Source organism: Rana temporaria, chromosome 6 (assembly GCF_905171775.1).
Source record: "Rana temporaria chromosome 6, aRanTem1.1, whole genome shotgun sequence".
NCBI classification, from domain to species: domain Eukaryota; kingdom Metazoa; phylum Chordata; class Amphibia; order Anura; family Ranidae; genus Rana; species Rana temporaria.
The window spans coordinates 53,093,749-53,117,692 of NC_053494.1; the positions used below are offsets into that span (position 1 = coordinate 53,093,749).

The window sequence follows — 23,944 nt, forward strand, 5'->3', positions numbered from 1 at the left end:
AAGTAGACCGGCTGCATCCAACTTTCCTAAGTATTTGCCTTCCATATCCGGCTCCTTTAATTTCTGTCCTTCGCTATGGCTCAAAAAAGGTATACCTTTGATCGAGTTCATTGAGCAGAAAACCTCAGATGGTCCAAATGGATTTACAATTTCCTCATCCTGTTCCGATGTGCTGTCCTCAGCAGTGCCTTCGCTGATGGGAGTTTGTGTAGTCTGCTTAGCACTTTCAGAACTCAGTGACAAGTGTTCAGCCCATTCTCCTGGAATAAGCACCTTTCTAGATCCACTGCTTTTATATGTATTTTCTGTTTCTTCTGTAGTGTGAGGAATACTTGCATTCCTCATATCAGAAGCTTGATTTTCCAAAATGTCTGGCTTCTTTTCTGGCTCAGAATCATTGTCAGAAAAATAAGCAGAGTCACGGTAAGAGTTATGGGCACCATTAGCAGAATGTGTTTTATCATCAAGGTCTCCCTCATTTACTTCAAAATTGTTTTGCCCAACTTCTGATATTATAATAACAGGTGCTGTAAAGGAAGAGGTCTCAGAATCTGGTAAAGTATGGCTTGATTGACCGTTCACATGTGAGGTCCACTCAGGAGATTCAAGGTTCTCAGTCTCATATCCACTATCAGCTGGTTTATCAGATGGCACAAACTTGTTCGATTCCTCAGTCTCTAATATATTCTGGACATCCAAAGAATCTAGAGAATCTGGTGTTCCTATAGATGGTACCAAAGACTGTGTACAGTTTGATATGGTATCATCTAACAAGCTGTCCTGACTGGTTGAGTCTGATGAAGCCGTAGATTTTACTCGGTTTAAAATACATTCTCCATTGACATGCATTGCTGACTTGTCACCATCTAAAATGGCTAACCTGTCATCAAATCCAGAATGCATCTGCTCGTTACAAGCATTTTCATGAGCCACAACATCATGGTTATGATTAATGGATACATCAAGTCCTAGAATTTCCTCATTCATTGCATCAGAAAGTCTTGAATCAAAAGAAATACCTTTTAGGTCATCATTTTTGTCATTTTTTATATTGCACACAGGCATGCTGCCAAGTGTTCCTGCATGCAGATCAGTGTCTATGGAAAAATCTGTGAACAAATCAAAGGCAGCAGGCTTCAATTGTTCCACCAGTGGTAAAGGTGTCAAGTCTTCTGGTTTTGAGGTTTCCTCAAGCTCCACTGTCATCTGTTCCCCTGAGATATTAAGAAAGGAAGCATCAAGCTCTGCCAACATGAGCTCAATGTCCAAACTTCTAGTGTTTTCAAAAATGTTTTTTGAATCCAGGTTGCTCTGCAATGGCTTTGTATGATCTAAAACCGGATCCTTTGAAAACAGACTATCTGACAACATGTTCTTCTCTTTTAAGAATTCAAAATTGTCAGAAAGTTCTTTGAAATCTTCAAACCCCAGATTTGATTCTGGTATACTTTTAAATATGGCAGCATCAAGGTCAAAAATATTATTATCAGAGAAATCAATCTTTGAACAAAGTGTAGAAGAATTGTGATTAGCTCGGCCTCGGTTTTGATTGGTCAAGTCACAAAGAGACACTTCATTATGGATCTTTTCCGAGAGGCCAACCCTGTTAGATTGTTCAACGAATGGCAATGCAGCACGAGCCGATACATCCAGGTAATCTGAAATGCCCGTTTGCTCAGACCTAGACAAGTTACTTTCATTTTTAGTCAAGCCAGACGAATGAAGTTCACTCAGGGCAATAAACTGCACATCTTCACCTTTTCTTTCTCTGCGATTGCCATGGCGCTCAAAGTCCAAGCGGCTTTCACCTTGCTCCTCCAACTGAATGTAATATTCATTGGATACAGGAACATTATGGGCATCAAATACTGGTACAACTTCTGGGACTGTAATTGTCTCTTCTCGGATAGGTTGTTCTCGTTTATCTTCTCCAAACTCAGAGATTGATTTCTGAAAAACATCTACAGGTACAGGAAAAAATATGCTATTATATTTCACTGTGGTGTCAGAGTCAGCATGACTATGTTCTTCAAAATGATCTTCTTTGGCTGCCTCCCATACATATTCAAAACTGAGCCCCTGACTAGTCTCTGTTACAGTAAGAACTTCATCCAATTCACGCCCCAGTTCATCACCAGTGAAGTGATCCAAGATTGGAAATGCCAGATTGTTTGCGGCGGCTTGCCGATTGCTAGTATTTGGCTTAAGAGAATTCCAACGCTGTTCAAAATCGGTTTCGGTCTCCCTTTGACTTTGCATACGGAGGTATGTCAGCAGTCTGTGCACTTCTTCTGCAGTCAGGCGCTGGTCTGGAGGTAGCCAACAAAACTGCAATACTTCATACCTGCAACGTGATGAAAAAAATAAATGTACAATGACAACAGCCTTCTGGAATTGCTTGCAAATAAAATTACATTTGTTAAAGGGGTTGTAAAGGTAAAAAAATGTTTTCCTAAATAGCTTCCTTTACCTTAGTGCAGTCCTCCTTCACTTACCTCATCCTTCGATTTTTCTTTTAAATGTCCTTATTTCTTCTGAGAAATCCTCACTTCCTGTTCTTGTGTCTATAACTACACACCATAATGCAAAGCTTTCTCCCTGGAGTGGAGTGTCGTGCTCGACCCCCCTCCCTTGAAGGGGCGAGTCAGGACGCCCACTGACACAGCTCCTTTCTCTATCTGCAACGTACAGAGAATCCTGACTCTCCTGCTCGCCCCCTCGAGAGGGGGTCGAGCACAACACTCCACCCCAGGGAGAAAGCCTTGCATTACTGTGTGGAGTTACAGACAGAAGAACAGGAAGTGAGGATTTCTCAGAAGAAATAAGGACATTTAAAAGCAAAATCGAAAGATGAGGTAAGTGAAGGAGGACTACACTAAGGTAAAGGAAGCTATTTAGGAAAAATTTTAATTATTAATTCATATTATTAATATTAATTCAAACCCTTTCTATTCGCCAAAATGACTCACTTTGATACAAAACTTGGGAGAACTATAAATATACTGGTTTTCAGAAGTGTTATGGCAGACTAGGCTATCTATTGCAATAACCGAGCAACATTAGCACATCTTGCAAACAAAAGGTGGCGCACTAAAGGGAGCTCCTTATTTGTAGGGAATCTCACATGTTGAAAAAAATCGTAGTATGAAATTCAGGATTGGCTGGGTTGGTTAATACAAGTTTAGCTGTGTCTAGTGCAGAAGCTCACTAAATCTATAGCGTCTAACTGGATTAAGTGCTGCAAAAATGCATTCCCCGTTTGTACATCAGAGTTAAATAGCAGCTAAAGCAGAAAACTGGACATTACAGATTTGGTGATCAGCTGGTAGGCCTCTGGATACAAGACATTCATGTGTATGGGCAATTTAGGGACAGAATCTTGCATAGATGCATACAGTTGGCAAAATAAGCTTGCGTTAGAGAGGAGACAGTAATGCTATCAAATAGAATAAAAAATAAAGATAACCAATACAAATGAAATAAACAGGAGACTGTCTAAACATTTGTAATTGCACCAATTTTCTAGGCGAAGTGGTGCATTATCTGACAGAAATGCAGGGGTGCCAATATTTTTGCCCATGACTGTAGGTTTTCTCACCTTTGGAAAATGCCAGTTCCCGATTTAATGGCTTCAACAGTTCCCCATTTATTAATCAGAAGGGCTGAAAACACTCATATGCTGTTCTTTGCTGATATATACACAAGATCAACCAATGCTGTATGTAGAAGGAGAATGCACACCATGTGCTGGACAGTGCGCATGTGTGTTGGATTAAAAACATGTACAGGGCATATTAAAAGTCTCCACACCCCTGTTAAAATGTCATGTCTCTGCGATGTAAAAAATGAAGCAAAGATGAATTGTTTCAGAACCTTTTCCACCTTTAAATGTGACCTATAAACTGTACAACTCAGTCGAAAAACAAATTGAAATCTTTGAGGGGGAATCAAAAATAAATTGTGGTTGCAGAGCCCTCTTAAGATCATCCCACAGATTTTCAATGGTCTGGGCTCTGGTTGGGCCATTCCGAAACTTTAAGCTTCTTCTGGTGAAGCCATTCCTTTTTTGATTTGGATGTATGCTTTGGGTTGTCATGCTGAAAGACCAAGTTCCTCTTCATGTTCGGCTTTCTAGCAGAAGCTAGCTAATGCCTTGGAAATTATTTTGTACCCTTCTCCTGACTGATACATTTTAACAATGAGATCCCTCTGATGTGTTGGAAGCTCTCTGCAGACCACGGCTTTTGCTGCAGGAAGCGACCAAGAAAATGACAGGAAAGACCTACTAGAACAGCTGAACCTTATTTGGGGTTAATCGTTGGCACTTTAAATGATGGTAGGTGTCCACCGACTAGTATTTACCATGAGTTTGAATGTGATTGCTTAATTCTGAACACAGCTACATCCCCAGTTATAATAGGGTGTGCACACTTATGCAAACACATTTTATTTTTTTATTCCCCCTCCCCCCCCTAAAAAAAAATCATTTGTACAGTTTATAGGTCACATTAAAAAGGTGGAAAACTTTCTGAATTTCTCTCGTCTCTTTTTTACATCACAGAAACCTGACATTTTAACAAGGGTGTGTAGACTTTATATCCACTGTATTGTGCAGTCCTGTTCATACAGAGGCATATACTGATGTACAACCATCCTTGAACATCCATCAACCCAAACCATAGCATTATAACATTACCATCTGTCTGCATATGGCTGTTCTAGTTGAGGTTTCGGAAGTTTAACTTCTCTTTCTTTTATCACGTGGGTTATAACATCCAAGTCAGAGAGCTCTGCATAAGGAGTAGCAGAATTGTCAAAAAGTTCCCAGAGCGTGATACCAAGCGACCTAGGGAAAAAAAAATTAGGGCATTTGTTAGGTATTCTTTAATTATATATCTAATCTATGCACTCTTGCCGAGATGTGCAATTTCAGATGATGTTTTAGCACTTAAAGTGGTTGTATACCTCTGACAAAGAAAAATAAATAAATTAACAAAGCATATCCTTCTATAGTGTGTACTTCCCTCAATCTAAAGCACTGAGAGATTTCTGTTGGCTGCCTAGTTCATCTGATATCTGCATGAGTCCCTGCTGGCAGACTTTCCCAACTACAATCAAGGGTATAATGGGGAAGGGAGCTACAGCACATAGACCGCGATTGACAGCCTCAGCTGTGTGTTTCCTTATGTGCTGTGTAAAAGGGGGTGGGTGCCTCCATTCTCTCCACTCAAGTCTCAGATTATACTCTGCTCTCCTCTCAGAGCTATGCAAGGTGATGCACAAGATCCACAACCCCTGCTTTCTGGAGCTCAAAGATGCTGTGTAAAATGTGTGCTTAAGATGACTGTAGAGAAGAGATGGTTGCAGATAATCAGGTGCAACATATGAACGATAGAATGATGCGTTTCATCTTTGTGTATCGCCTGCGACCAGTCACTTCATTTGGTATATGTAAGGGTTTACAACCACTTTAAACAATAAATTATTATACAAGTACTGTGTGAATAATGAGTGATGGGAAAAAAAAAAAAACACAAACAGGTGTAAAGTAGAACTTGACAGTTCCCTACAGCAAAAAAAAAACAAAAACACATTTTATCTTCTAAATCTCCTGCCTGTGGAAGAGAATTTGAACATGCCATATAACTTTACACTACAGAAAACAAATTCACCCTGCTTATCTCCAGTTTTTCTAAATCAACCCCAAAGTATCTGTTGCCCTGGGTGAATTGTTAATGTCTAATCGCCATAATTGTACATAGGTATAAATATATATTACGATAACAGTAGATGTGTGGTGGGGGAGAAGTTCTGATACTTTAAATAGGCTGACAGTTAGGGATTGAATTTATCTAATTAGCACTCTCCGTATTTGATATGCATGATTGCTTTGTGAGAAGGTGGCCGGAAGACGACCAATCTACTACATCTTTTGACATACAAAGCAAGTCAGGAAGAAATCACAGTGGGAAAGGTTTGCACTTTATGGTGTCACCTGGAAAAGACTGTACTCTTCCATGAATAGACAGGAGGTCTAACGAGCTAGAGGTAATTAGTTTAAACTTCAAACCTATACATAGCTAATAGATAGAACTAGGATGTTGCCCATATTTGGAAAGGATAGTAATGTCCAATCAGAGTGGGCCTCAGGGACATAAAGTTAAGGTGGAAGGAAGCTGTGACCATAAAAGGAAAGGCTATTTCAGTCAATCAGAAGTGACATCAGGATTATAAAGTCAGGGGGTCTCATCAATAGAATTGGAGAGAGATGATGAGAACTTCCCGGGCCCGGGATGTCAGCGGGATGTCAGTAGCAAGGTAACATCAGAATCTATCTTCTCCCCTGCACTTATATACTTTGTCATAATTTGTTTTGTTAATACTTTTAGTGTGATGTGCTTATCTTGTATTTGAAACTAACTTTTATTTCCCTTACTTTAAAACTGTATATGTATGCAGTATGTTAGATAGCTAATATATTTTCTCTAAATAAATGTGTTATATTAAAACTCACTCTAATCACAGAACCCTTATTTTAACCATATATCGTATATGCGAGATATTAAATATAAAATATTACAATATAAAAGCAACAGTGGCGACCACGAATTTGTGAACAAGACTGAAAGTATTTAATAACAAATATCTAAGGAAAATATAAGTAAAATATTTTTGTTGTTGGTTTGTTTATTTATTTTTGTTTTTTTTTAAGGTTAGTAGGAGTTCAAACTGAGTCAGTTTATCCTATCCTAGCTAGGGAAAATATATGTTAATATTTTCTAAGGTTATTTGATTTTTTTTTTTTTTTTTTTTGTGTCTGTTTCATTAATATCCCAAAATCATAATTGATAAAATATCTTGGATGTACCATTATAACCGGTCAATATAATGGGGAGGAGATAGGGATGACACATTTTTGTTTTAATTATCATTTATATTGACACACTGAAATAGTTGTCAATTGGTTTTTGTGGAAAAAAATTAATGTTTATTGTTTGTTTTGCAAATTACACAATTTTTGCTGTTAAGATTTTTTTTGTTCTTGTTTTTTTTTGTATTAGTTTTAGCTTTTTATTTTTATGGATTGTTTTTTATATACACAGAAACATGCTGGTTTTCTGTTGTCTGTAGAAAGTCACTAAAAAAGGGTGTCTAGACTTTGATGTTCAAAAAGTTCAATAAGTTTTTGTTAGTTGAATGGCATGTTCACGGACATTGAAACCAAATCTACAAAAAAGGTGGTTCTTTGGTTTTAATTTTAGGTTGTTTTATTAGATTTATTTTCTTTTTGGTAGTGGATTATATGTCCACTAACATTGAAACCAAATCTACAAAAGAGTTGGTTCTAATTTTATGTAGTTTTATTTGATTTTTTTTTATTATGAGGAAATTTTACAAGTAGTAAGATTCTCATTATTGTTAGTTCAGTACAAAACAGTGGATGTTTAATACTGAAAGTGATATCTTGACTTTACAGTAGAAAGGAACAATTACTTTAATTCAGCTCACAAATTCTGCATACTAGCTGTTCGTAATGGATTCCTGGCTAGAAAGTTTTGTAGCAACGTTTACGCAAAAACTTGAGAACAAGGATTTTTCCTGTGATACTAAAGTATTGGAAGAACAAGCAAAAGCAACCAAAAATAACAAAAAACTTAAAAATCTAGCCTTAGCAGGCATGTATGCGGCTTGCATGTCTATGCATACTAAAATAAAGAAATTGGAAGGTATAGTTTGTAATAAAAATATTAAAATTTCTGAAAGAGAAAAGGAGAATACAGCTTTAAAAAGCCAAGTACAATCCTTATCTACCCTTAATCAAATACTTAATGCCTCACAGGAGGAAAATTTAAAAAATTACAAATTGTCCAAAAAAAAAAAACGTGGTACAATATAAAAGCATGCTAATTAAAGTTGAAACTGAACTGGACCATGTAACTATTGCATACAAAGTGTTGCAAGATCAGTTACATGAACCTAACAAAGTAAAATTTAAAGGATAGGCTGTGGCTAGCATACGAGAACATAGTAATACCTGTGCCTTTGAAATTGAGGAAGATATGGATCCTAGTTCGACTTTGCCTGTGGCGATGGGAGAAATCGCAAAGCCACAGGAAAATCGAGAAGGTCCCATTGTCATCGACTCACCAGACCATGGGGACCAGCTATCCAGAAATGAGGAGAAGGACAAGCTCCCCAGCATGGGTACTCCCCAGATCTTATCTTCCAATGAAGGAAATCAAACATTTTTAGGGTTTGATAGTGAAGGGAATGAGAGGATTTCCAATGTATACCCCATTCAACCGGTACAAATCATTAGGAGTATGGCTGATGTCATTAGCAAAATTAGATCTCATGAACACAGTACTTCACATGTAACCATGATAGATATTTTAACTGATTTTTCTGCTACTAAGAATCTTTTTCAGTACAATGACAATTTGCTTATAGCCACATGCGACAAAGAAAAGCATTTGCGGCTATTTGAGGAACTCCGACGAATCCTAGGAAAAACGGGACAGACATGTAATCCCATTATTGGCCAGGCACAATTGTCGCAGGAATCTGTCTTTTCTGGGGATTACAGTGGCAGCAAATGGTAGTAAGATGGCCACGGAGAAGGTAAAAATCATCCTACAATTCCCTCTAACAGTGAGTATGCCCACTCTCAGCTCTTTCCGAGGAGTGGTAAAATATTTGTGGGATATCATCACTGATGGGGCGCATAAGTCCGCACCACTGTATGTGTGGGGGAAAAAGGAGCGACACACCAATCCAGTGCAGAAGCTTAAAGAAGCTTTAGCACAAGCGCCAGTATTAGCCAACACAGAGTACCAACTGCCCTTTCACATTGAGACTGCCATATCAGAGACAGCCCTGTCAGCTGTTCTGGCACAGGAAATCCATGGGCCACAAAACCCCATATTATATGCTTCTAAAGCATTATCTCCTGTGGAAATGAAGTACTCTCTATGTGAAAAACACCTTCTTGTCACGTTGTGGGCAGCGAAATACTACACATACATCATAAGACTTAACACAGTCATTCTGCACACGCCCACTAAGTTTCTACTCACAGACAGAGTGGAAGATGGCAATGTATTCAATGCCAGACAGGCCCATTGGGCTCTGTTGCTCCAAAATCAAGACATTAAAGTCAAACAAACAAATATTCGTTCCACTATTGCCCATGGCCTCCTTTTCCAAGGAACACCGCATGAATGTGCCATCACCCCACAATCAGCGGCACAACATTTCTCTAGACCTTTGTCAGCAAATGAAAAGGTCCCGGAAAAGGCAGTCCCAATTTTCACAGATGGATCATGTTTTTACGTGGAGGGTTCCCCACATGCAGGATTTGGAATATACATTATCGATCCGCATGCAAAGACCCAAACATCAATCTTTCGGTCATGTCAAGTCAAATCAGCAAAATTCACTGAGATGGCTGCGATTGTTTGTGCCTTCACAAAATTCTGCAACTAAAATGTTTTGCTTTCTTCCCTTTTAGAGCCATGAAGTCGATGTGGATTGTGATCCTGACCCATTTGATCGGACATACCAAGGGAGAGAAGACTGGACCGCTCATCAGCGTGATCGTTGACCAGAATCCGGTCTACTGTCTAGAGGGGGAATCCGTCTTCTTGCCTGTGGCCATTGTAGGGACTGTAGGGAAGCAAGTTTATTGGTGGAGTCCCATTGATAATCATCTAGTTTGGATGAATGGCGTTGCTGGGAAGATCACGGACTACCAGAACAGAGCCATGAGCTTTCACAACGGATCTTTATTGTTTATTGATTCTAGAGACACGGTTGAGGGATGCCGGAGAGTGGAAATATTCTTTCGTTATCTCCATCCTCTTGTCCAGCAACACTCATGCATCCACTCTTCAGTACGTCCCAGGGAAAATTACCTTGCAGGTGTCCCCAAAGAATAACACCCCTACTCCTACAACTTTGTCCAAAAATACAGCTGCAATCCCCTATTACAAACCAACCTCCTTGGAATGCCCAACACTGCAAGAGGAACCACCTAGTAGCCTAACGGAAAACTCAATCCCTGGAATATTGTTTAATAACGTTAAGTTTATTCATGTGCAGGTGGTACTTAATTTGTCCCAGTGGAACATGGCCGAATTCGGCTCATGTGCTCGGACAAATGTATCTTTGTTTTACTCTTCCTTGCTAGTAGATTTTTATTGCCTCCCATGCAAGCGAACTCAGGATCCATTGGCAGAACCAAACCTTCCTCCCCACAGGGGCATTTTCAGATCCCGAAGGTAAAGGGCACGGACAGCATACTAGCATCCAACCCAGAACTTTGTGAAACTGACATGTCAATTTGGAACCAAGCCGATTTGACAGCGATTCGCCGGCATATTGGAAATAGTGAATAGGAAAAAGGTTCGGCAAGTGCCGAAACCAGTTCTGCAGGGTGTTGAGGGGCTTGCAGGGGAGGAAAGGTTTTGTTATTTAATTTTTTTTACGGTTTATAACATAAAGCTAGAGAGGATGGTATGGGCCAAGAGGTGATATGCACCGCGTATGGAAATTTTATCTTAAAAGACACAGATTTTACACAATGGTATTGTACTCACACTAATACTAATGGTGGAATGAATGTACATTTTGGAGACACGTGCAAACCTTTGCCAGTTTCCACAATTTGAAGGATAGTGACACCACACCCAAATAGAGGGCCATTTTCTTGCAAGAAAAGCCAGTCACTGTGCACCTACCGTGACCTAATGTACATATCCGTCACAATGTCGCTGCCCGTGTTCCATCCACAAGAGGACTACTTTTAACACAATGGCGTCCATACACTCCCTCGGATACCTCGAGAATGACGTGTACAAGGAAAGGCTGCACCTCCCCGAAATGCTCATTCAAGTTCAAGGGCGATGGAAAGCACCGCACACTGCCTGCTGCACTGTCAAAGACAATAGATACGTATGCCGTTGTGATGTGTTTGAAACTGACACTCCAGTCTGTGGTCTAAACAATGACCCGGATCCCACAGCCAACGTAGCAAGGGACCCCCAACTGGAAAGTCCACGCCAACCACCTCAAGAAACCATTCCACGTGAAATGGAGGCCAACTGCCCAGTGAAGTGGTCAAAATGGAGAACACCAAGCACAAGGGTCACCTACCACATGGATGGACTGTACTGTGTCGTTACCAATCACCAGACATTTCTCTATGGGGGTCAGTCGTGTCCAAATACCCTATCCAAATTTTTGCTTCATTCCACATGAGTACAGTGCTATTGGGCAAACTATAGAAACCCCATACCAGTGTTGACATCATTGAGAGTACCCCTGAGGTCCCAGATCCTAGCACATACATACCCCATGTTGATGTAAAAATGGATACTTTGTCAGTAAACCTCCACAATCAAATTAGTAATGATATGGTGAAAACCGAGGAAAGGTTAAATGAACTTTTACATGATGGGGATTTTAGCTTAATCACCACTAGGACCTGGATGGAAATGGGAATGACAAGGTTTTCTCATATTGCAATGCGGGGTATTGATTTTCATGACGGGCATGGTGATATATCTTGGCTGACTTCTAAAAAAAATGGCAGAGGGAGAAACTTAACATTCTAATGGATATTAGACATAAACAATTACTCACTTAAAGTGTGGCCTAGTCTCATCTGTCTCAACTGGCCACAAGGGGTCATCTGTTGCCCTGGGTGAATTGTTAATGTCTAATCGCCATAATTGTACATAGGTATAAATATATATTACGATAACAGTAGATGTGTGGTGGGGGAGAAGTTCTGATACTTTAAATAGGCTGACAGTTAGGGATTGAATTTATCTAATTAGCACTCTCCGTATTTGATATGCATGATTGCTTTGTGAGAAGGTGGCCGGAGACGACCAATCTACTACATCTTTTGACATACAAAGCAAGTCAGGAAGAAATCACAGTGGGAAAGGTTTGCACTTTATGGTGTCACCTGGAAAAGACTGTACTCTTCCATGAATAGACAGGAGGTCTAACGAGCTAGAGGTAATTAGTTTAAACTTCAAACCTATACATAGCTAATAGATAGAACTAGGATGTTGCCCATATTTGGAAAGGATAGTAATGTCCAATCAGAGTGGGCCTCAGGGACATAAAGTTAAGGTGGAAGGAAGCTGTGACCATAAAAGGAAAGGCTATTTCAGTCAATCAGAAGTGACATCAGGATTATAAAGTCAGGGGGTCTCATCAATAGAATTGGAGAGAGATGATGAGAACTTCCCGGGCCCGGGATGTCAGCGGGATGTCAGTGGGATGTCAGTAGCAAGGTAACATCAGAATCTATCTTCTCCCCTGCACTTATATACTTTGTCATAATTTGTTTTCGTAATACTTTTAGTGTGATGTGCTTATCTTGTATTTGAAACTAACTTTTATTTCCCTTACTTTAAAACTGTATATGTATGCAGTATGTAAGATAGCTAATATCTTTTCTCTAAATAAATGTGTTATATTAAAACTCACTCTAATCACAGAACCCTTATTTTAACCATATATCGTATATGCGAGATATTAAATATTACAATATAAAAGCAACATATCTAAACTGCAGTTGTCTGTAAAGGAAAAACAAAAACCCCATAAAAATAAAATGCGCTTAGTACACAGATGCATTTGTTCATGGTTTACATCATATTACTTACCATATATTGCTAGGCCGAGTTTGGTCTGCCACCATTATTTTATCCTGAAAGGTTGTTAAAAGCTCTGGAGCCATCCATCTAATTGGGATGAACTTGTCTTCAGAGACCTCCATGTAATCTGCCTATAAAACACAATCAGGGAAAAATAAAACCATGAAATGGCTTTAAAAGAGCATGCGAGAAATAATTTTCCTCTGGACAAGCCTGAATAAAGTTTCGATTTGTTATAAACTATGAACCCAATAACAGCACAGCTCTACTAGCTCTATAATAATTGCACAAGAGTGTTAAACATACAACTTGGCGTTTTACCAAACTGGTTGGATTAAAGTGTGAACTATAAAAAATAAATAACCTTACCTTATACCTACTGAATCCTATGCCATAGTCTCCTATTTTCACTGTTAAATCAGATGTCAAGAAACAATTTCGCAAGGCCAGATCACTGAAAAACAAGAAAAAGATGAATGGCACAAAGTTTCAGGCCAGACGAACACCATATTTTAAAATTCATGTCATACAGCCTTAAGCGATCAATTCTAAAATAAAGGTTCTGAAAAAAAGAGAAGCTTGATGTATGGGGAGGAACGGATAAAAAAACAAAAAACCCATATACTTGCCTCTATGTTGCCGCATCGGTGTGATGCTGCAGCAGTGCAGAGTCAGCTCTAGGCCTGAATCAGTGACTGTACTCCACTCTGTCCCATCAGTGCTCACTGTATAGTGCTCAGCTTGAGAGGGACTGGTAACAGCTGGCTACAGCTCTCAGACACGTCATGAGAGGTAGTGCCAGGTGTCACCTGGACATATGGGTGAATCCCAACAATATTGATGGGACCCTTCCAGAGCCTGGAGTAGCTCTGGCATGACATGTGATTCTGGGTCAAAGGAGAGCAAATGTGAGTGGATTCCTGTGACCCGAAGGGTAAGTATGGACAAAAAAAAAAAAAAAAAAAAAAAAAGCAGCTTTGATCATACTTTTTAAAACCGGTGATCTCCCAGCCTATGGGCAATACATTTACAAGCGGCAATGCCTTTAAAACAAGCCCTCACTCACCTCTTTAACTACTTGTACTGGTAAATAATTTAGAAATATCTTCAAAGATCCTCAAAAGTTGGGTTTCAATAATTTTTTATTTTTTTTTAACAGCTTAGAAACATCTGGTGGTCATCCACATTACAGGGCTGGCAGGCTACCGAGATTCTGCTCAGGGCCAGTTCTCACCAGAAGGCGATGTGGGAAACCCACGTTCCATGCACAGTGTTCAAAACGCACTGCACTTGCCATCTGCAGCAAGAGTCAGTTTTAAAGACATCCCAAATGCAGGTCCCAAAAGTGGAGCTGCAATCCCACTGCACCTGGATTGTATGTGAATTGCAGTGTTATGCACAGCACGTTCCTGTGCGATTCATCGTGTGAACCACCCACCAAAAAAAAAGTAGTGCTTGAGAACTTTAATCCCTCCACAAGGTCTATAGCTATAGAGGTTGTACTGTTTATTCAGAATATGAAAAATTATTCAGTGTGTGTTGCAGGTTCATTTTAAATTGTCACAATGTCTCAAAGAATTGTCTTAATACTGTCTACAGAAGATGCAGTGGCTGCAAATTAGTAAATGCCTCTATCACCAAATTTCTTGCTCCAACACATTCATCCTACTTGTATCCTGTAAGCATGCATGTAATCTGTGCAAACCTTGGTGCTGCAATAAGCTCTGCACAGAGAGGTTTATCATGATCTTTTAGAAGAACATTTACAATTGTGGCTGTGCAGTACAATCTTTGATACTCTTTAAGGCCCAGTTCACACCAGATGCAGTTCCGTGCGTTTTTTTCTGCACTAAAAATGCATGCACTGTGTTTTCTATGTATTCCAATGGCTCTAGTTCACACCTTGCAGTCAGTTTCCGGTGCAGAAGAACTGCACAGAACAGCATCTGGTGTAAACTGGCCCTTATGCCAAACAAAGTTTTTAATATGTTCAGAGGGAAGAACACGGATTGTGATGTTACACGTTGATTTAACATTTTTACTGTGGCACCATCCAGCAGAACAGGCAAAGTAAATAATTGCAAGTCGTGCTTTGCTTATACTGTACAGAGAAAGCATTAGGCAAGTTCAACAGAAAGTAAACGACGCAGTCAGCAGAGCATTCAGGTGTGCTATTTAACCTGTTCTCTATTGACAACACACAGACAGGAAGTGACAATGTAAAGCACAATTTCAGTAAAACAAATGACCCAGTTCATTGGATTAGGTTTACAGTTCCAGACAAAATGTAGCAAAATTGACAGAAACGCATTCTTTCTACTTTAATGCAAGTACGAAAACATTAACCGTTTCCACCAATAACCATTTAATACAGGCATCTAAATATGCCAGTATATACACCTTTAGTAGCCTTTAAAAAAGGAAAAACAAAGGGTACTTAATTATCCAAACAGCAACTGTTTGTCCTCTTAGGTCCCTTTCACACTGACGGACCGACTGGGTCCACATGTCAGTTTTCAGCCCATAGAGGACAGCGGGCTGTGTCTGTGTTCGCTCTGCATTAGCGGAGCAGACATGGACCCGTCATCCACCTTCTCAGTGGAGGATCAGCAGACAGATTAAAGCGGGGGTTCACCCTAAAAAAAAACTTTTTTTTTCTAGCATGCCATCAAGCATACTAGCGCGATCTACAGTACGCCTTTATTTTATTTTTTGGCGCCGTACTCACAGTTTACTGCCAGTGAAGTTTCAGACTCCCCGCGGAGAATGGGCGTTCCTATGCAGAGGGAAGATGATTGACGGCCGGCTATGGCGCGTCACGCTTCCCGAAGATAGCCGAAATAGGACTTGCTTCTTCACGGCGCCTGCACAGTCAGCTCCGATGTCTGTGCGCAGGCGCCCCATAGCGCCGTGAAGAGACAAGTCCTATTTCGGCTATCTTCGGGAAGCGCGACGCGCCATAGCCGGCCGTCAATCATGTTCCCCTCTTCATAGGAACGCCCATTCCCCGCAGGGAGTCTGAAACTTCAATACAGGATTAAACTGAGTACGGCGCAAAAAAAAAAAAAGAAGGCATACTGTAGCTCGCGCTAGTATGCTTGATGGCATGCTAGAAACTTGTTTTTAGGGTAAACACTGCTTTAAGTATAGGCCAAAGCTTTGACTTCCTATGTTAAAGTTTGCATTTACATATTAATGCATCCCAGGATTCAGCACACACACAGGACACTCTAGAACAGTGGTTCTCAAGCTGGGGGTCGGGACCCCCTCGGGGGTCGAATGAAAATTTGTCAGGGGTCACCGAATAATGGGCTGTTCCTGGAGCCAGCGGCCGCCCACTGAGCCTCTTCGAAGTTCATGGAATGGCTGGGGGGGGGGGGGGGGACAGACACTAGAGGTCAGCTGACTGGTGAGGGATGTGGGAGGGACTGGAGGAGACCCCATCTCCTGATTTTGGCATAGGTGTCACTGCTGCGAGACACCACAGAGCTGGAGACACGGTGAGTAACACTACTTGTGATTAGAGTTGCAATTACAAGTCCCCACTACAATTCTCAGATCAACAAATGACCTTGATCAAGAGCACCTAAGTTGGCTGATCAGCAGAACTCCCCCCAGCACTGCCACTGATCCCATCCCCCCACCAGCACTGTCACTCATCGCACCCCCCCCGAGTAAGAGAGGGAACAAATAGAGCATCCATGGAAGGGAGAGGAACATAAAAAAAATGGTGAGATAGAACAAGAAAGACAGCTAGAGAGAGTGATAGGGGAGAAAAGACAATAAATTAGCATAGAGAGAGATAAAAGGGAAATAAAGGAGAACAAAGAGTGGTACATCCTAAATAGTGCCATAAGGGGAAGGGACTCAGGGAGCGCTAAATGTCTGTGGGTTAGGGGCACAAATTACTTGTCTTGCCTTGGGTGCTGACAACCCACCCTACGAAATTTTTACTGTTAAGGGTCCCCACAACTTGGGAAATTTTATCAAGGGGTCACGGCACTTGTAAGGTTGAGGACCACTGCTCTAGAAGATGTAAAAAGGTACATTATATGTCAGCATCACTGGGTGCTTGTATTTAACCACTTAAGACCCGGACCAATATGCAGGTAAAGGACCAGGCCCCTTTTTGCGATTCGGCACTGCGTCGCTTTAACTGGCAATTGCGCGGTCGTGCAACGTGGTTCCCAAACAAAATTGGCATCTTTTTCCCACAAATAGAGCTTTCTTTTGGTGGTATTTGATCACCTCTGCGGTTTTTATTTTTTGTGCTATAAACAAAAATAGAGCGTAATTTAAAAAAAAATGCAATATTTTTTACTTTTTGCTATAATAAATATCCCCAAAAAAAAGGTAAAAATAATTTTCTCTCCTCAGTTTAAGCCGATATGTATTCTTCTACCTATTTTTGGTATAAAAAAAAAAAAAAAAAAAAACGCAATAAGCCAATGGCGGCGATCAGCGATTTTTTTTTCGTGACTGCGACATTATGGCGGACACATCTGAGAATTTTGACATTTTTTGGGACCATTGTCATTTTCACAGCAAAAAGTGCTATAAAAATGCATTGATTATTGTGAAAATTACAATTGCAGTTTAGGAGCTAACCACTGGGTGGGTGAATGGTAGAAGATTATGGCCCGGATTCACAGACAGCGGCGCACATTTATGCCGCCGTAGCGCATCTCCTGTACGCTACGCCAACGCAGCGCAAAGAGGCAAGCACTGAATTCACAAAGCCAGTGCTCCCAAAACTGCGCTGGGTTTCCTAGGCGTATACCGGCGTAGGTGGAAGTGGGCGTGAGCCATACAAATGAGACGTGACCCCAGGCAGATACGTATAACGAACGGCGCATGCGCCGTCCCGTGGACGCATCCCAGTGCGCATGCTCAGAATCACATCAAAACTACTCCCTAAGTAACCTACGCTCAGCCATATTCACGTCCAACGTAAACTACGACGGCTTGTGTTGCCTGGTGCAGCCCTTTGCATGGATGCTGCTGAGTTACACCTCCTTTATGGGGCATAACTTTACGACGTACGTAGAACTTACTCGCACTTGCGTCGGGCGCACGTACGTTCGTGAATCGCCGTATCTCCCTCATTTGCATATTTGAATGGAAAATCAATGGGAGCGCCAAATGCGTCCAGCATAAATATGCGCCCACTCTACGCCGGCAAGTTATGTCGGTGAGTTGAAGCCTGTTTTTAGGCGTATCTAAGTATGTGGGTCCGGCGCACAGATACGACGGCGCATATTTGCACTTACGTGGTGTATCTGAATCCGGGCCTATGTATCTGGATAAAATTTATGTGAGTGCCTAAACTTTGGATGAAGGAGCAACAGAGACCTTTTGGAATAAAGGTTTTACATAAATAAAAAGGTGAGCATTTTAAGCATCCTGTCAGTGGTAAATGGTTTGTCTCAACCCTCTAATGGTTTCATTTGTTAAACTCCAGGCTTACTGGCCACATTACCAGTTGGAGAAAAAAAAAAAAAAAAAAAAAAAAAAAAGGAAAAAAGGCTAAGGCCGGGTCGACACTGGTGCGATGTTTGACATCACATGCGATGCGAATTCAGCCATACAGATTGTTTGGCTGAATTTGCATCGCATTCGCGTCAAAATAGTGCAGGGCCCTATTTTAGTTCACACTGGAATCGGATCGCATGAGTGTTCACACCCATGCGATCCGATCTGCACCATTTTACAGTTCACACTGATATGCAAACCGATCTGGGGGTGTCATTAACTTTCTATTAACACCTGCAGCAGTTTGCATAGGGCATATATTTTAAAAGCCAGCAGCTACAAATACTGCAGCTGCTGACTTTTAATAAATGGGCACTTACCCGTCCAGGGTGCCCGTTATGTCGACAGCCAAAGCCGATTAATTGCTTGGCTCTCAGCTGCCCCCGCCACCATCCTCTGTGAGGGAATCAGGAAGTGAAGCATTGCGGCTTCACTGCCCGGTTCCCTACTGCTCATGTGCGAGTCGAGCGGGAAGTGACTTAGGACCCCACAGATTCTGCGGGGGACTATGCCCAGAAGTGGGTGCTAGTACCTGTATTAGACAGGTATCTGCACCCCCCTCCTCCCTGAAAGGTGCCAAATGTGACACCGGAGGGGGGGGGGGGGGGGAGAGTTCTGAAAAGCAGAGGTAAATTTGTGTGTGGACCTCCACTTTAATGAATGTTTTATTAATCTTTTGTTAGATGTGAAAATGTTATTTTAAGATGCTTCTGGTAGCAACAAAAGGCTGGTCAAGGACTGTGCTGCAAACTGTCCAGGCCCAAGAGGTATGCAGTCTGTTTATACAGCCTAAGCTTTGGGCGGGGGGAATATATTATATTTTTAAGTATGCTGCTCCAATATCAAAGGGCATCTCACAGCAAGGAAAACCACTGAGAAATATTGGGAGACAATCTTAGACACAGATTAGGCTGTGCATTTCAGGATATGAAATCAGCATGGCCATTCTCGTCAGTCACTTACAATTCAAGGCAGACAATACAATTGACATTAAACGTATATATAATAGAAGTTTGTGATTATTGAAGAACTGTCTGCTGACTATATGGTGGCGAGTCCAGAAACGTGGCTTAGCTGCATTCATTTACCACCAACAACAAAATCACTGATGCTGGAGATTTGCCTGTAACTCAGACAGCATCAGGATATTGTTGCCAGAAGTAAACACATTGCCTCTCCAATGTATGGCTATTGTGAATAGGAGTTCCAGCCAAACACCACAACACATTCACCAATATCAGTCACAAATACTGAAAAAGGTAGAAGTCACCAAGAGTACCAACAAAATATGTACTAGTAAAGTCATATCAATGAACTCAGATTGCAGGTCCTATTTTTACAATGTAAAGTTCCCATCTGCCTATATTATAAAGATACATAAACACACAACTCTAGTAAGCAGAGATTTGTGGATCACAGAGATCAATGTGTGTAAATTAAAAGCATCAAAATGGTTCCCATACCCTCCCTCACTATAAATGTCCAGTCCCAGCTACCGCTAGGCCGTGAATCCCTAGAAGTCCCATTTACTGACAAGTTTACAATTTTCAAGAACTCGCATACACACGCTTTTTTTTTCTTAAATCTCTCAAAATCGGTTGTACCAAATATCATCAGATGTATACTACAAATTCAAAGTAACTGTACAGGTATTCTGCAAATGTTACCATTCAGATGCAAAGAACAGAATCATACGCATAACAAAATTTCCACCTAGTACATTTCCGCTAATAATGTAGTCATTGGTCTTAAAGCGGGGGTTCACCCTAAAAAATCATTTCTAACATTACATCCAGCATACTAACGACATTTACAGTATGCAGGTCTTTTTTTTTTTCGCCGTACATACTGTTATATTGTAAAATTCTCCCCGGGTTCCGATTCCCGTGGGACTGGGCGTTCCTATCTCTGGGTTAGATGATTGACGTGTTGTGAAAAAGTTCCCATGTCGCACAAGGCACATCACCAGTTTTCCGTAAATAGCCGAGCTGCGAGTCGGCGCTATACGGCGCCTGTGCAGTCAGCTCTACACTGCAGGCGCCGTATAGTAGCGCCGACTCGCAGCTCGGCTATTTACGGAAAACTGGTGACGCGCCTTGTGCGACATGGGAACGTTTTCACAACGCGTCAATCATCTAACCCAGAGATAGGAACGCCCAGTCCCGCAGGAATCATAACCCGGGGGAAAAAAAATAAAAAAATCACACTATATCGGTATGTACGGCAAAAAAACAAAAAAAAAGACCTGCATACTGTAAATGTCGTTTGTATGCTGGATGTAATGTTAGAGTTTTTTTTTTAGGGTGAACCCCCGCTTTAAGGAATATAGGTTACGTCAACATTTCATTTTTCCTGTGCCATATACTTGTGTTCCAAAAGGATCCCATTCTACTTGCATTGCTTCCTTTGTGTGAAATTCCTGGTGATCCTGCCAGGCCCCCTGCTTTCCTATTTACAAACTGACCATGCTAGGCATGAGAGGACATTCATCCCAGAATGGTCCGTTTTCTGGCTGTGCTAAAAGCCTGTCTGTCCTGCATTGGCCAAGACTTGTGCTGACATGCCCCCGTGAACAGCCAGCCATTCACAGGAAACCCACCTTTCTAAGCCCCTTATGCAGATAAGAACACAGTTTCTAAATTTGTTCTAAGTTAAGGGCTCACATATACTTTAAGCAGGAAACCTCGATTCAGGGAGGCTGTTTTTCAGGTTTACAGTGTTATGGGGGTCAGTTGGTGAAATTTCACCCAGCAAGAAATGATTATCAAGCTCAGTGACCTGGTTCAGTGCTTTCCAAATCGATCTCTAAAAACACAAAGACAGGCCATGTTTGTCTGAAGCTGGCCATCAGGTGGTGTTTTTATGAGCGGGCACAAATGTATAGGATCCTTAGCTCATGGTCTTCACTGCCAAATGATATTTCCATATTAATGTACTGCAAGCTTGGCTCACACTAAACATGCATGTTTAGGTCAATGCAATAGGGAGGGGACATGAAAGGCAGTTTGTTTTAACACTGATCAAATATAGAAGATCGTAGAAAATAAATTCACTTTGAGATATATCTCGTGCCAATCCAACCAAATCATTTCAGGTTTATATGAACCTCAAACACCAAGGCTCAGCAGCAAGTCCTGGGAGAGGCTTACTACTGGTTGCCAGTGGCAGTAGATGTCAAGCATTAAGCACAGGGGCCTGGGCTTAAACTCCTGTTACAGGGTTTCTAATTTCTGTTATTGCAAATCAAACTTACCTTATTTTAATGCCAACAAATATAAAAGTGTTACTAAACCCACAACAGTAAAATCTGTCTGCATATGCAGTCAATCATGCTGGTTATACTCACTGGAACCTAAGGGGTTAATCCTCTGCATTGTGTAAAAAGGCCGTTTGATCCTGTATGCATAGATCTTCCCCTTCCTGCACTGTCATCCTGGACAAGTCCAGATAAGCAAGAGCATTTGGAGTCAGGCTGCACATGCTCAGTTTGGTGTGTATTGCTAGAGAAGTTTTTATTTTCTTGGGGGAATGCATGTGATCAGCACAGGGCCAATCAGCACTCTCCAGGCAGAGGGTCAGGAGCCCTGCAGCCTCATAGGACAGCTCAATGCAGTATGGAAACTCCTCCTACAAGCTTCACCGGGAACTGATAGAAATCACAAGACTGCTATATACTGCTGATGAGAAAAGGTATTTAGCAGTTTATATTTACTAAAATAATTGCATTTTGTGGGTTTGCAGGGTCCTGGGTTTAGCAACACATTAACTCAAGCATTTACCCCAATAAGACACTCCTTAACCCAAGCATTCACCCCAATAAGACACTCCTAAATTAAAAGCCAACATGGACCTATACACTGGATGAAACAAATTCATATTCAAGTATGTATTAAACTTTGATTGTGCTGGGTCTCCTCCATATTCTTTACGTTTAAATTTTTTTTTTTTTTGGGTGCATCCACTTGCTGACCACTTCACATAGGAGTACGGAGGAAGAGTGACTCTCCTGCGCTGGATCATGTATCTAGTACGTGATCAAGCACTTACGGGAAGGGTCACAGCACAAGCTGATCAGCGGGTCCCAGCCAACGATTGACCGCCAGCACCCGCTGATCGGAGAAGAGGATCCTATTGTCATGCATGCTGGTTTTTATTCGCCCTCTTGTGAGAGTGTCATCAACGTTCCTATGAATTAAAAGGTTATAGTGCTAAACTTAGACGCTGTCCCATTGCCTTCTATGGTTCAACAAATAGAAATTTCGACCCAAAAGCAATGATGGTCAGTCTTTGGACAACTGATCTTGTAGAGTTAAGAAGAAAGAATGCCAACAAACGCCAGAAGAAAAAAAAAAACAAAAAAAAACGGTGCAACAGAACCATTTCGGAAGTTAAAGTGCAGAAAGAATGTGTAGTAGCAAGGATTCTTACTACAACTGTTGTTGTCAAAGTGAGCAGAATTGTAAAAAATAAATAAAAAAGTTAATTATATAGATGGATAGATAGATATATTACACACAAGTGTATTCTGTAACTAGTCTCTTAATTGTATTAAACCAGTCTAGCTGCATTCTGATCTGTATTAAAATATTTGTTAAAGCGGAGTTCCGGCCACAATTTCACTTTTTAAATATAAATACCCCTGTAATACACAAGCTTAATGTATTCTAGTAAAGTTAGTCTGTAAACTAAGGTCCGTTTTGTTAGGTTGTTACAGCATTTAGACACTTTATAAAATAGAAATTGACTGGGGCCATCTTATGTGTGGGCATCATGAAGCCAGACTGTATGACTTCCTGGATTTCAGCCATTACAAGCAGTGTAATAGGTTTCAGATCAGGTTTCAGTGCCTGTACTGTCCAAGTCACATGATTCTTCGAGACTGGGGATTGCACAGACTCCTGGAAAGTTACACCCACTACATTCCCAGGAGTCTGTGCGGTGTAGGTTAGGAAGCTTAAGCACCTAGGTGCAGGAAGTGGGAAGATTAACTATTCTGCCTAGCAACAACACTTTGAAGGCATTAAAAAAAAAAAAAAATTCTTAAAGAACTAATGACATTTTTTTAAAACTACTGATGTAATGTTATATTTATGGGTGGAACTCCACTTTAAGGGAAAACAAATTTGCCATCTATAGTTAAGCCGAGGTCTCAAAATGCCACAATATGAACAAGCAGAGTTACTGCATACCAGATATTTACATAAGTTGCAAGCTGGCATGCAGATTAAAAACTGAAAAAACACTGGATCTGATTTTACAGACACTTCACGCTCTGGGTCTAGACAGCTTGCAGGCCTTCCTAACCAATAGGTCAGGGAAACCACTCGAAACCACGTGTCAAATGTCAGCTATTTGTAAAGAATGGCAACAAGTGCTTTCTCTGAGCATAGATTAAGTATCTGCTCACTGACAGGCAAGATGCTGAATTCATACCAAAGTGATGTCATAGATCAAACTGATTAAAGTGCTGACTGCTATTTTCAGCAGTTCTTCGCAGATTAAAGAAGAGGAATCCAATTGCATTTAAATTTGACATCTCTGCTTTTTGAGGGTGTAGTTTGGACATGAAGAAATAAAAGCGCAGTAAAGTAGAGATGTACATTGTACAATAATATGAAAGTTAAAGTGCAACTTCTGGCAAAAAAAAAAATCAATGAATTGCTGATACTATTTAGTAACGATTGCAACTGTATTTAAAAGCATATTAAAACCCCAAAACAAAAATGTATTATGTTGCA

General features: G+C 40.9%; 1 protein-coding gene across 1 annotated transcript in view; it reads right to left on the bottom strand.

Moving 5' to 3' along the window:
• LMTK2 (lemur tyrosine kinase 2) overlaps window positions 1-23,944 on the bottom strand; it is a 150,071-nt gene that overhangs the window by 27,842 nt on the left and 98,285 nt on the right. The window contains exons 8-11 of the mRNA XM_040356798.1: window positions 13,044-13,128; window positions 12,684-12,805; window positions 4,697-4,846; window positions 1-2,344 (exon numbers count right to left, since the gene is read on the bottom strand). The exon at window positions 1-2,344 is cut by the window's left edge and continues 279 nt beyond it. Coding sequence (XP_040212732.1) covers window positions 1-2,344; window positions 4,697-4,846; window positions 12,684-12,805; window positions 13,044-13,128 — 2,701 coding nt within the window. The remainder of the gene's footprint in view (window positions 2,345-4,696; window positions 4,847-12,683; window positions 12,806-13,043; window positions 13,129-23,944) is intronic.